Source organism: Cylas formicarius, unplaced genomic scaffold (genome assembly GCF_029955315.1).
Source record: "Cylas formicarius isolate icCylForm1 unplaced genomic scaffold, icCylForm1.1 PGA_scaffold_12__32_contigs__length_19106922, whole genome shotgun sequence".
Lineage (NCBI taxonomy): Eukaryota > Metazoa > Arthropoda > Insecta > Coleoptera > Brentidae > Cylas > Cylas formicarius.
The window spans coordinates 18,985,201-18,997,582 of record NW_026844225.1 but is presented as its reverse complement, the minus strand read 5'-3'; the positions used below and the strand labels follow the sequence as shown (position 1 = coordinate 18,997,582).

Genomic DNA, 12,382 nt, shown 5'->3' with positions numbered 1-12,382 from the left:
TTAGTTTTTTTTTTGTGGTTGAGGTTAATTTATAATGTAGCAGTTTTATATAGATATAATGATATTAAGAAGAACGCGCAAGCGCTTTTTCCCATATTTACTGCTCTCTAATGTTATTGTAAAGCTTCTACATTATAAATTAACTAAAACTAACCAATTCTAAATCTTTATAATAAACTAAATCTTATTTTCACTTCAAACTTGACTTCAAATCAAAAAATCTGCCTTTTTTCAAAAATTCTTACTTGTTTTCCAGAAAATTTGACTTGCGTAAGAAATTCTGATATGTTTTTTTTTTGCTGCCTTCCAGACCCTTCGTAGATAAGTGCAGAACAATTTTTTCTGTCTTCTCTTCTGTTTGTTATTTATTTGCCAGTGACTTTCCTATTTAATTTTTTGCTTTTGGTTTTTAATTCCTCCGTTCTTAAAGGGCTCATCGAAAAACTAAAACCGAACATTTATACGGTAAAAGTGTACTAAACGTGACAACCCGACCTTCTCTCTTTATTTTGAAGTGAACGAAGAGACTTACTTTAATAATAAATTACGTAGAGCCATCCCCGACTTTTATAACAGCTTAGAAGGTAATCATTTCTGATTTACGTTTCACGGCATCGTCTTTTATTGATACTTGGGTTGGTTTATCGAAGTTGTCCTACAGCATTAAGATTGTTTACATTATAATACGTACCTAGTGTCATGTGTCAAACTGTACTTTTGCTAAAATAAATTTGAAATATAAATTGAATGCAAAAATATTGATGGTGGAATGAGAAAAGAAGGTAATTTGGAATTCTTGTCTTTCTTTAAATTCCCAATAGCTGAATTCTTGTTATTTCCTGCACGACATCACAAGGGTGTTCGGTAGATCCTCTATTTTACAAAATTTAAGTAGAGAATGTATTAAAATGGCAGAAAAGATGTGGAGAAATTGGTTTACCAATGGCAGACCAGACGCTATACACTCTCTTCTTTGCTGACAATCAAGTTCTGACCTAGTTCTCAATACAAAGAAAACTGCGTATATGACTATTGCTGGCAATGATCAGAGCGATCTAGTTACAGAAAATAACCCAATAAACATTATTGTTTATACGCCAAACCTTTTTTGACAAAATAAGCCGTAAAATATTAATAGAAAAAATAATAATAAAATAAACTTTGGAAAGTTGGATTTAGAGCGGTAAATTCCCGTAGAATTCCAAAACTTTTTTCCAGCTTAGACGATTCAATTCAGGGTAAACGTTCGGGTCGAAAAAATTTTCAAACAATCCATTTCCCGTTCTCATGGAACGGCTATTGTTTCGTTCGATATAAGTTTCATCGAAAACATTTAAAATAAATGTACAAAGCATAATTTCGATGGAAGTTCAGAAAGCAGCTATTGAAGTATGCAATACTAAATCGTATCGTCATTTTGCCATACAGACATCGTTTGATTTCATTCCATTATCGATGCGGAAGAAATCGATTTAAGGGACTGCTTAATGAAACTGGGTATTTCCACTGCAACCTAATTATCGCGGAATCCTTACAATTAAAACGTTCGAGTTAAGTTTAGTAATTAAAACCGTTTAATTATGCAGCCGTCATTCCAAAATCACATTGGCTGAACGCTTGCCTTGCTTCTTTAATTCATATACTCACCAGTAACAAAAATAATATATTCCAATTAAACTGACATCCCAAAACTGACAAAATAAAACAACCAAAAAATAAATATCATTTTAAAAGTAGTAGGCCATAATCCGGCGTTTCTATAAAATTATATATAATATTATAAATAATTATTATTGCAAATATTGTTCATAACTTTAGACAGTTCATAATATGTTTTTGCTGCTGGCTACTGTAAAACACTCAAATATGCACTAACCATACATATTTATTTTATTTTGTTGTTGATTATTTTACTCGGGATGTTTTAAGTGTAGTTTTTGTTTTTAATGTAGTGTCACAAATAGATAATATGCAACAAGTTTCTTTAGTCACGATTTTTTATGGAGCGAACGGACCCAACCAATAGCCTATCTTCAGAAATCACCTTCGAGAATTCGCAGAATTCTAGAAGGTGCGTTTCTTAATGCGAAAAAATGTGTCGAAATATGTTCGAATATGACCGGAGTTGGACAGTCTGCAGAATGAATGCTGATGTTTTTGAAGACTTACTTCCAGCAAATACTAGATCTTATTGCTCCTGGGTCTGTCATAGTTGTAGCTACCTCACAAGAAAATCCAAAGAAAATGGAAAACAATGACATCATTTATTGGCTGTCTTTAAATAAGATGCAATTTCAGAAAGATATGCTGAGAAAGGAGCTACTGGAGATTTTAAATTTGGTATGAAATTTGTTGACCATGAGATTGTTTCAGAACGAAATATAACGGTAGTTCATCTTCCGCACTATGAATTAAACCCCAGTTGGTATGGGTGCAACTAAAAGGGTTTGTAGCAAAGCATAACACCACTAATTTAGGAACGATGTGAGGTGTGTAGATCATAAAAACTGAAATACGGATTTTAGTGAAAGCTATAAATGCACTAATTTCTTTGAACTTATATTTTGTTGTTCAGAACATAGCACAATTGTAATATTGGTTCCCAACTCATAAAACTCATAAAGATTTAACCGTCTGAAAAAAAATGGCTTTTCGACTTCTTGAACTGGTCTATAAACCAATAGAAATTGAGACAACCAGCAGGAATTTAAAAGCTTTTCGTTAGCTAATTCAGTTGGCAACATGCCAATTACCTCATCACCTTTAAAAGCGTTCCTAATGTCTTAAGACCTCTTTTCGTATTATCAACATTTCTGACTCGCATTGCTCGCAAGTTAATACATGAAATGGATGCATTTGTATTATTGCCTTGCAGAAAATTTACTGCAAATATTCGATACCGTTAAAACGGCCACTGCCGAAAGCTTGCAATATGCACTGCGAATTATCCGAACCGCCGAGTGGCACAACGAGACCAAATCTCTGGAATATCTCAGAATAGATTTGGCCTATAAAATATGCTGAAACAAACAGGTGCGCAGATGAATTATCTAGCCCAAACTGTACCTAAAATAGTAAACGCATTTATTTAAACGTCTATGCGGTCATAAGGGAGTAAATTTACTACTGTGTGATCATTGAGGATATCGCTCATGGTTTTTTTGTAAGGTAAGGTAAGAATTTATTAGTTCCTCAGAACAACATATACAAAATACAAATACAATTGTATATATTATACCCAATCAAACATTATTTTATATTTTCTTATTTAAAAAATTCTTCCACTGAACAGTAGTTTTAATTTAGTCGCTTTTTATTTCAAAAAAATTGCTTAGGCATGTAGTTTGGATCTTGCTGTCAAACTTGTAATCTTGAAAATGGTAGGTCGTACAGGTTTTTATTTTTAATAATAATACATGTGTTATGATTTTTTGTAAACATTAACAAAAAATATAGAGATATATAGACAAGAAAAAGTCAATATATTGTATTTTTTAATTATTCGTACAAGAGCCTGAGCTGTTTATGTCGGCCATTAATCTTATGGGTTTTTTTTTAGAATAAAATTTTTCCAAAATCTCTTGAGCATCCTCAAAACATTACTCCGTAAAAAACAGTAAATTGCACAAAATCAAAATATATTAATTTCAAAATATCTATAGAGACTGTGTCTCTTATATTTTTTAATAGAAAAGAATATCAGCTTAATTTTCCTGCCAGATGGCCGATATGGGTTTTTGATGATTATTGAAATAATTAATATAGGCCTAAAATATGTTCTTTATTTTATTTTATTTAGTGCGGTTTTTGTCGACCGAGTCCGCCGAAAATCATTTTGTTGCTGACATATTAGGTTATATTTCTCAGGGTGTATGGTAAGCATTGAAGAGATGACAACCGTAATAAATAATAAAATTCGGAGGTTAGTAAACAGGTAAATGGGAAGGGTCTTAAAGTTAATTCAATACAGATAAGACAAAATTTTTCACACTAAAAAGTATATAGGTATATAAATGAGATAGCGGATTTAAATTCAATATTATATCTATATTAATATCATTTTTTAGATTATTTGCTAAGAAGTGAAATAACGGCAATATTAGTACATTGTTCTTATATGTGAGGTAAGGATTAAAATGAAAAAATTAATATTCTCATGAATTAATTAACGTTTTAAAATGAAACTCTTCAAGTAAACATTACGATGGTATGTCAATTTTATGAGTACAACGTTTTTACAAATACCAGGATGGGCTGATAAGTTTCCCACATAACTATGGCGCTCCCATATTAATTTTTTATCGACATTATATAGTATTATCCTCAACTAGTTAATATATAAATTTTCATTAAATAGTATTCCTTTGCTCACAGAACTATTGGTGCTGTATAAAGGAAATCCTGGAAAAGTAAGACCTAGACCCACTATCACACTCCTGAAAATAAAAACCAGCCAAAAGAGTGAACGGCAACTGTTAAACCAGCTCCAAAGAAAGTAAAGGCAATTTTATCAACTAACAAGGTTTGGGATGCAAAAAGAATTATTTTCATTGATTACCTTAAAAAGGGTAAAACCATCAATTTCGAGTACTATGCACATTTATCTGGCAAGAAAAACTGCTTTCGCCTCTAAATAATTTGTAGCAAAATATTGATAATAAATAGATAAATAAATAAATAGCTGCTGGTGATTCCAATGAATTTAAATTACCCGGAATCAGATAGTGCAAACAAATGGAAGCTCCTCTGTATTGTTCAAGTGATTGACTTTGACATCGTGAAAATCAATTTGAGGGAAACTCAGAATTAACGCTCTACAATGCCTGAAGGCACAACCGTGTCGTTTTGTGATGCAAATGAGTTCACTGGCCCACACGAATGCGTTTACCTAAAAGCTCGTCTGCTTTCTTCTAATTGTAATTCAACTAACTTGTTCCTAACTTCGATCGTCTGATGTAATCGTGGGGAAAAAGTTTCGCTCCCTACCTGACATTCATTTAAACCTGCTTCTATACGAAGCATCTGTCGTACTCTAAAGGATTGTTCTCACAGCCAGTCTGAACAAGTTCATTATAGGGGTCGTAAATATCCGCATATTGATGCACAGCGATAACCACACAGTTAGCTGTTTTTTTCTCCTAAAAACTTGATACGATTGGACATATCTTGATAAAATACTTGCAAAAATGCTACATCCAAACTGATCTTAGATCTTATTTGGTAAAACGAGATTTGAAATGACAGATTTTGTTGATTGAAATCGAGTTCTAAAGTGACCCGCCTCATGATCATATCGAGATTGGGCTATGAGATTGTATCGGCAACTTGTAAACCATTGAAGATGGAGGATTTATTACAGAATTAAATTATGTGAGGTGAACTAAGAAATATAGAACTTATAATATATTAGAAAAAGCAAATTATTTGATCTTATTACATTTATTTCAAATTTTATTAAAAAAATAAATGAAAAAATAGTTGGGTTCAAAATAAATTTCTTCTTAATTCACTTGTTTTGTTTACAGGATGATCCAATTTTAAATTGTGAAAATTCCAAACAATACTAGTTACAAAATTAGTGTAGTTTTTAACAAAGAATTTAAAGAACACAAAAATACAGGGCGGTAAACAAACAAATGTCTTAATGGAAACAATTCGATCCTATGTCCAGGAATACAGTTTCGAAAAGAAAACAGGAATATCAATTATCTTAGACTTGGGTAACTGAAGGATATACTGTTGGCAAACTATGGCAAGGTAAAAATTCAAGAAGGCAAGGCTTTCATGTAAGCATAGTCCACTGCATAATAATAATAATTATTATTATTAAGCTATTTACGCATTGACGGTTGTTGATAAATCGAACTTGCTGACGTTGACTTCTTTAGAGCTTGAAATTAATGCATTTCAGCTCTCTCGCATAAAGAAACGAAATATAAATTTTTTTTTCAACAGAATAGAGAGAAATTTTTTCCATTTATTTTGCTAGAATTTTTTTTTTCAATTCTACACGGCATCTTGCTTTTTTGGCAAATTCTTTGAATTCTACTCTTTTTAAATGCCAAATAAAAGTAAAAAGATATGTAATACGTAACAAATACGTTATTATAATTGTATAAGTGTTACCTCTGTCAAGTTCATCCACCCTGTATGAATGAAAATAGTTTGCAATCGAGCACAAAATTAACAATCATTTGGTACCTTTAGACAAATTGCTATTAATTCTTATAAAGACTTCGATCGAAATCTTTCAGGGGCAATAATTCTACTCTAAAACCCCTTTCGAGAGGCTTGTCGACTGAGAACAAGTTTATTGCTTCTCTCGAATTTAGAGTGTATCGGAAAGCCCAACCAATAATACACTGTAAATACTTTAACAAAAAGGCAGCCTATAAAACCTCATTTTTATCTATGTCCTAACGTTGCTAGTTTGTTGACAATTGGATAGGTTTATTTTTTTGCTTTCTGTATTCATGAACTTAAATTTTCCTGTCTTAAAACTTCATCAAGTAAATATCTCTCAAAAATAAAAAATTGCGGAAAATGTTCTGAAAAGAAAGGTTTCTCTATCCTTAGCCTCAGAAGTTTCTTAGATATTTTGATTAATTTAAAAGCTTTGAAAAATGATGTTTTGAAGTAAATAAAATATTTAACTTCGCCCAAATCAATGCTAACTATACTAAATTTTGAGTTTTCGTAAAAAATATGAACTAACATGATACCTTTAAAAATAGTTGTTTTCAACCCGTAAGCATACGAATTTCGCTATTTTCAAAAAGTATATTTAAAAATGGATGAATTTTTAATATTCATTTAAATTTAACCTTACAAGCTTAAAAGCTTTCACGCAAATAACGTTGCGTCTAAAATTTTTCCTTCACACACGGACACAGTCACACATAACAGCTCAAATCACCCTTACACACACAATAGTTGGTTAGTTTTATACTCTTTTATACTTTTTAATACGCTACTCTCAACAGAAAATTACAACAAAGAACTTAATATCATTAAACAAATTGCACCGAACAACGGCTACAATCCGTCCATTATAGATAAAGTTATAAATAAAAAACAAATCCAGACAACAGTAAATTCTAAAAATAGCTTTCAGAGCTAACAATCCAATCGGAAAATTTTTAAAAACCAGTAAAACGAAATGTCCAAAATCACGAAAATCAGGTGTATATAAGTTGAAATGCGGATCTTGTCCTAAAATTTGTATTGGACAAACAGGTAGATCCTTCCAGAAACGGATTAACGAACATAAAAGAGCATTTAAAAACAATAGTCAAGATTCTAACTATGCTTTATTATAGTCTAATATACTACACAGAAAAACACATTTTTGACGACAATTTTGATATTTTATACACAGCCACAAAAATTAAAAAATTAAATTAATTGGAAGTCATGGAGATTAACAAAATGAGACATTCAAATGTATCGCTTAACGATCAATTAGCTTTAAACACCTCTCCTTTATTGAACTTAAATTCTCACAACAACATTAATTAAGGTTTTATTGTCGTTTTTCGGTATATATAGTAGCAGGTAATTTGTACATATTAGATTTGATAAAGACACGGTGTTGTCAAAACAATTGTCATGCGAATATATATAATTTCGTGAGTCTTCTAGTTCATATTTATTTATTTTTTAATTATTCGTTATAAAACAAAAAAAGAACGTAACGCTATATACTTTTCAGGACTTTTTGAACATTCTGTCCAAAGTGTCAAGGGGATCAATTCAAGAGAAACTTCAATGGGTATTTGGTTTATACGATCTCAATGGAGATGGTCTAATTAGCAAAGCGGAAATGTTAGATGTTGTCACGAGTATTTACGAAATGCTGGGTAACTTTTAATGCAATGACTTGAGTTTCAGTGTGATCTCCTCCAATTAACTTTTCAGGAAGGGCAACCCAACCGGCTGTAGAAGATAACTCAGCTAAAGAACATGTAGAACGAATTTTTCACGTAAGTTCGCATTAAATCGAAATAACCATTGAGCGTCACTTTAGGGTTGCCAACTTTGCGGTGATCCAATTAATTTATGATTCTGTATATTTTCAGAATTCTGTTCTTCTATTCTACTCTTTTGTATTTCTTCAAACATTAAAATAGTTTAAATATATGGAGGACATTTATCGTTATTTATTTTTTTTTATACAAACAATGGTGGTATGTCTAAATCGAATTAACGAAATTAGAAATCTTCAGATCATCAGCATGCACTAAATACGCACTGTTAGAGTACAAAAAACATATCCCCACATCACATAAAAGTAATACAAAGAGCAAGGGACTCAAGTGTATACCATACCGCAAAGTTCACATCCTAGAAGCCACCATTGCAGGCCGAAATTTAAAAGGTTAACAGTGGGTGATGAACCTCGTCAAAAATCTGTACAATAGCACAAAATCTAGTACATTTGGCAACCCTAGGTCACTCTCATGCAGTATCATTTTGGTCAATAACATTTTTTGTCACAGCAAATAGACACGAACCAAGACGGATTTATAACAATAGAAGAACTGATTAACTGGGTATCTCGTGACGAGAGATTTCTGAGATCCCTCGAGACTTTAGATACAGTATTGTGATCGTCCTTTATACCTCATGCATGGGACTCCTATTTCCCTAGTACCAATTCTCAATAATTTATTATATAATGTTAGGTTTAGATTTTTGCTACGTGTAAGGTTTTTTTAAAACCTTAATTTAAACTGTATCCAAGACAATTCTGCGTATATGCACATGGTATGACCAAATTGCGGGATTACTTGGGCCTTGTATTAATATAATGTTTGTTGAACTATCTTCTAAAATGGTTACCTGTTATTCTTGTTAAACTAGAAAAGGAATTAAATATTTTCTGAACATATTTCTTAACACTCCAATGGTTAGGTTAGGAAATGGGGATTTTGTATATTTGCGAAAAAAACTTATTCTACATTTTTGCAATGTTGGGAGAAGGGAAGACGCCAATGAATACTATGAATAGTGAATAAGGTGTTCTTTTAAATTTTATCCTTCGTGTGTACTTACTTCATCATCAAATTCCGTATATTGAGGAATACACAGGGTGGCGGAAATAAAGTTCCCAACCCACTCAACTCAGAAACTACGATGATAGAAAAGTTTCATAGTTTCATCTAGATTTTTTACTTTTTTATTATAGGTATATTTTATTCAAACAGTTATCGACAAGTTTTTTAATTTTAAGTCTTGATGATTTAGTTTTGAATAGATTTCTTGTGGTATATTTAGTGAATATTTAAGATGTAAATTAATATATTAAAAAATGAAGTGCATAATTAATTATTAATAATTTTAGAGCCTGCAATCGTCATTTTTGACAGTTTGAAAACTAGGGAAAGATGGTATTTATTCCAGATGGACGCAGCAACCTGTATATATGTGAAATTAAAAATTAAAACATCTAGATGAAACTATGCAACTTTTCTATTTAACTTTTTTTTCTATCTTAACAGTTTCTGAGTTGAGGGGGTAGGGAACTTAATTTCCACCATCCTATACATGAAGTTATTGTTCAGTACAAGTATGCGGAAGTATCTGTCTGTTGCATTTGGTGTAAATAAAACCCCAAAGTTTTTCCGTATGCATTCCATATTAGGCACTTACAACCACTGTTACCAAATACCAACAACCATGCCAAATAAAAACATGTATCCTATTTCCTGATGGTATTTTATCTACATAACATCGATTTAATGTTGCATCTGTATATTATTTTTTTAATTAGAAACTGTCACGTTGTATTTCCGATAATAAATTTTTGAATGGTTAAAGTGTATTTTTTTTAACGTTATTCTGCTGTTATTACAGAAAAGGTACTAAACTAGCTGCATTACAAAATCATTTTGATAAAAGACAGAATAAAAATATGTACAGGTCAATGCACACTTTCCATGAATAATGGAAAAAAAATATGATACCTTCAACAAAAACAATTAGTTACACGATACTTTAAGCGCAAATCTTTAAAAGATTTTTTTGGAACTTAAAACTTTGGATTTTGTTAGCTATTATCTTGATTCGGGTTTAAAGGCCGTCGTCGGTTGGAATTACTTCCTAACGTTTCGCTAGCGAAACGTTAGGAAGTAATTCCAACCGACGACGGCCTTTAAACCCGAATCAAGATAATAGCTTATCAACGGGCCGCGAAAGCCTTAACCAATTTATTTGGATTTTGTATTTATTTACTTATGAAACTATCCGTTGGAAGAAGTTCTTCCTATAAAATTTACGAGGTAACTCACAAGTAGGTTCTGAAATAAATATTTGCTTTTTCCAATGGATTCTTTGTATATAAGTACAACTGACTTGATAAATAAAGAAAAATGCAGTTTTTTCTGTTGTAGAATTATCTTAAGATCTTATAGAAAATATCAAGAATGTTTAATTTAAAATTCAACGTCTTACATTCTAAGATCAGTCAATACTACAAAAATTGGTTGATGTAACATAGGGTAACAAGTTTACTCAAGAATCTACCTCTCGATACTTATGGATCAGTGTAACTATTCTATTATAACCCTAAGATCTGTAAATGGAACATATGAATTTATAGTGTCCAGTATTTCGGGTAAGATAACAACGTTATTAGCAAGCCTAAAAAAGAAACTAATATCCAGATGTACTCTTCTATTCTGAAACGCGGCCAAGTTTTAATAAGTCTTTGTCTGCCAGATCTGCCAAGAACTTATAGACCGTGATTTTGAACAAAGGGTAAACTTGTGCACGTTTGTTTCCCCATATATATAACGTTTCCCTAAGTTTCTCCAAGAAGTTGATGGAACTTCTCCGCAATACCATCGAGAAGTTCGAAAATGTTCAAATAATCATTACCCAGAGAAATGGATCGGTAGAAGTGGATTCATTGGATGACCTCCTCGATCACGTTTCTTAACTCCAGATTTCTTTTTGTGAGGATATGTTAAACATCGTGTTTATGCGGATTATTTAAGTAATTGTTTGTACTTGGAAGGGAAGATTTTATATAAGTTTTTTAATTCGGTCCATATTATTGTAACCCAAGGAATATATTATTGTATTTTTTATGACCTCGTTTACGAATAAATAAGTTTTATCAAAAGAGCTTCCAAATAAAGGTCATGCTGACTGACGAACTCTTGCAACACTTTTTTATTGCTACTGATCGTTGGTCCTTTTTTACCCAAAGTGCTGTGATAACTAGCATTATCATAAACTGTTATGCTGCCTAGTGGGATATTTGGAAGAGAATTGTTTACCCAATTTTCAAAAAGTTCTGTAGTTTAATGAGCAGACTTTAAAGTTTTTTCTGAAACCTTCCCTCTGGCGACAATGCAAAATTGATATTCTTTTTCCTCTAGATTCAGATGCATGCAGTTGTAATTAGCTCTAGTGATCTGTGAACCGAAGCATACTATCCAGATGTATACCCTGATTCTTCATACTCTCAACCCCTAAATTAACCCTTCCAATATTATATATTATTATATATTATATATACAGGGTGTTTTTTAAATGTCAGTAATTAAGTTCTTAACTTTTGAGATACAGATAAATGAAAATTATTCATAGAATCTCGAGTCATTTCTAAAGAAAATTTATTTCTCGATGTTTTTCAATTGGATGTACAGTTTTCGCTTAAAAAAATGCATGGTCAATAGGACAGCATGCAGGTAATTATTATCATTGTTATTTATTAGTTAAGTAATTGTCTATCTGTTTTATTAAAATACTTCAAAAATTCCAAGTACCAATACGCAGTACGTAAACCATGAGGTGTATTTTTAGCTGTAGAAGAGTGTCCTGCGACTTTAAGAAATACTGGAGGTATAATATCCTTCAAGGTGGCGAACACTTTCAACAACTTATCTAGTTTCTATATTCTACTTTTTTTCATTTTTGTTAAAAATTATTAATAATTAATTAAAAATATTAATTTACATTTCTTTTAATAAGAATCGTTTATTATTTTTTATTTGGTAACTAAAAACTAGATGTGTTGTTTTACATAGATATTTTATTTTTCAAAAAAAAAATTTCGATTTAACCAGTGCAGTGGCGACCTCCTAATTAATGGTTCATAGATACGCCACATTTTTTTTAGTCTATCGCACCGTTTTCACGTCAAAGTAAAAATTAATTTCTCTGCATGACGCATAAAGCGAAAACCGTACATCGGATTGAAAAAAATAAAGAAATTAAATTTCTTTTTAAATGATTGGTGGTTGTAAGAATAATTTTTATTTTAAGAGAAATAACTGCTGTACCATTATTGTCTGCCATAATAGACAGGTGAAATTCCATACGCCCGCCACTGGCGTATTTTAAAAAAAAAGTGGTGCATTATATATTATTTTTG

General features: G+C 31.4%; 1 protein-coding gene across 1 annotated transcript in view; it reads left to right on the top strand.

Moving 5' to 3' along the window:
• The window catches only part of LOC132708854 (Kv channel-interacting protein 4-like), a 30,440-nt gene extending 20,632 nt beyond the window's left edge, over positions 1-9,808 (top strand). Inside the window, exons 5-7 of the mRNA XM_060681490.1 lie at positions 7,712-7,859; positions 7,918-7,982; positions 8,499-9,808. Of these exons, the coding sequence (XP_060537473.1) occupies positions 7,712-7,859; positions 7,918-7,982; positions 8,499-8,609 (324 nt within the window). The 3' untranslated portion in view covers positions 8,610-9,808. The remainder of the gene's footprint in view (positions 1-7,711; positions 7,860-7,917; positions 7,983-8,498) is intronic.
• The last annotated feature ends 2,574 nt before the right edge of the window (positions 9,809-12,382 follow it).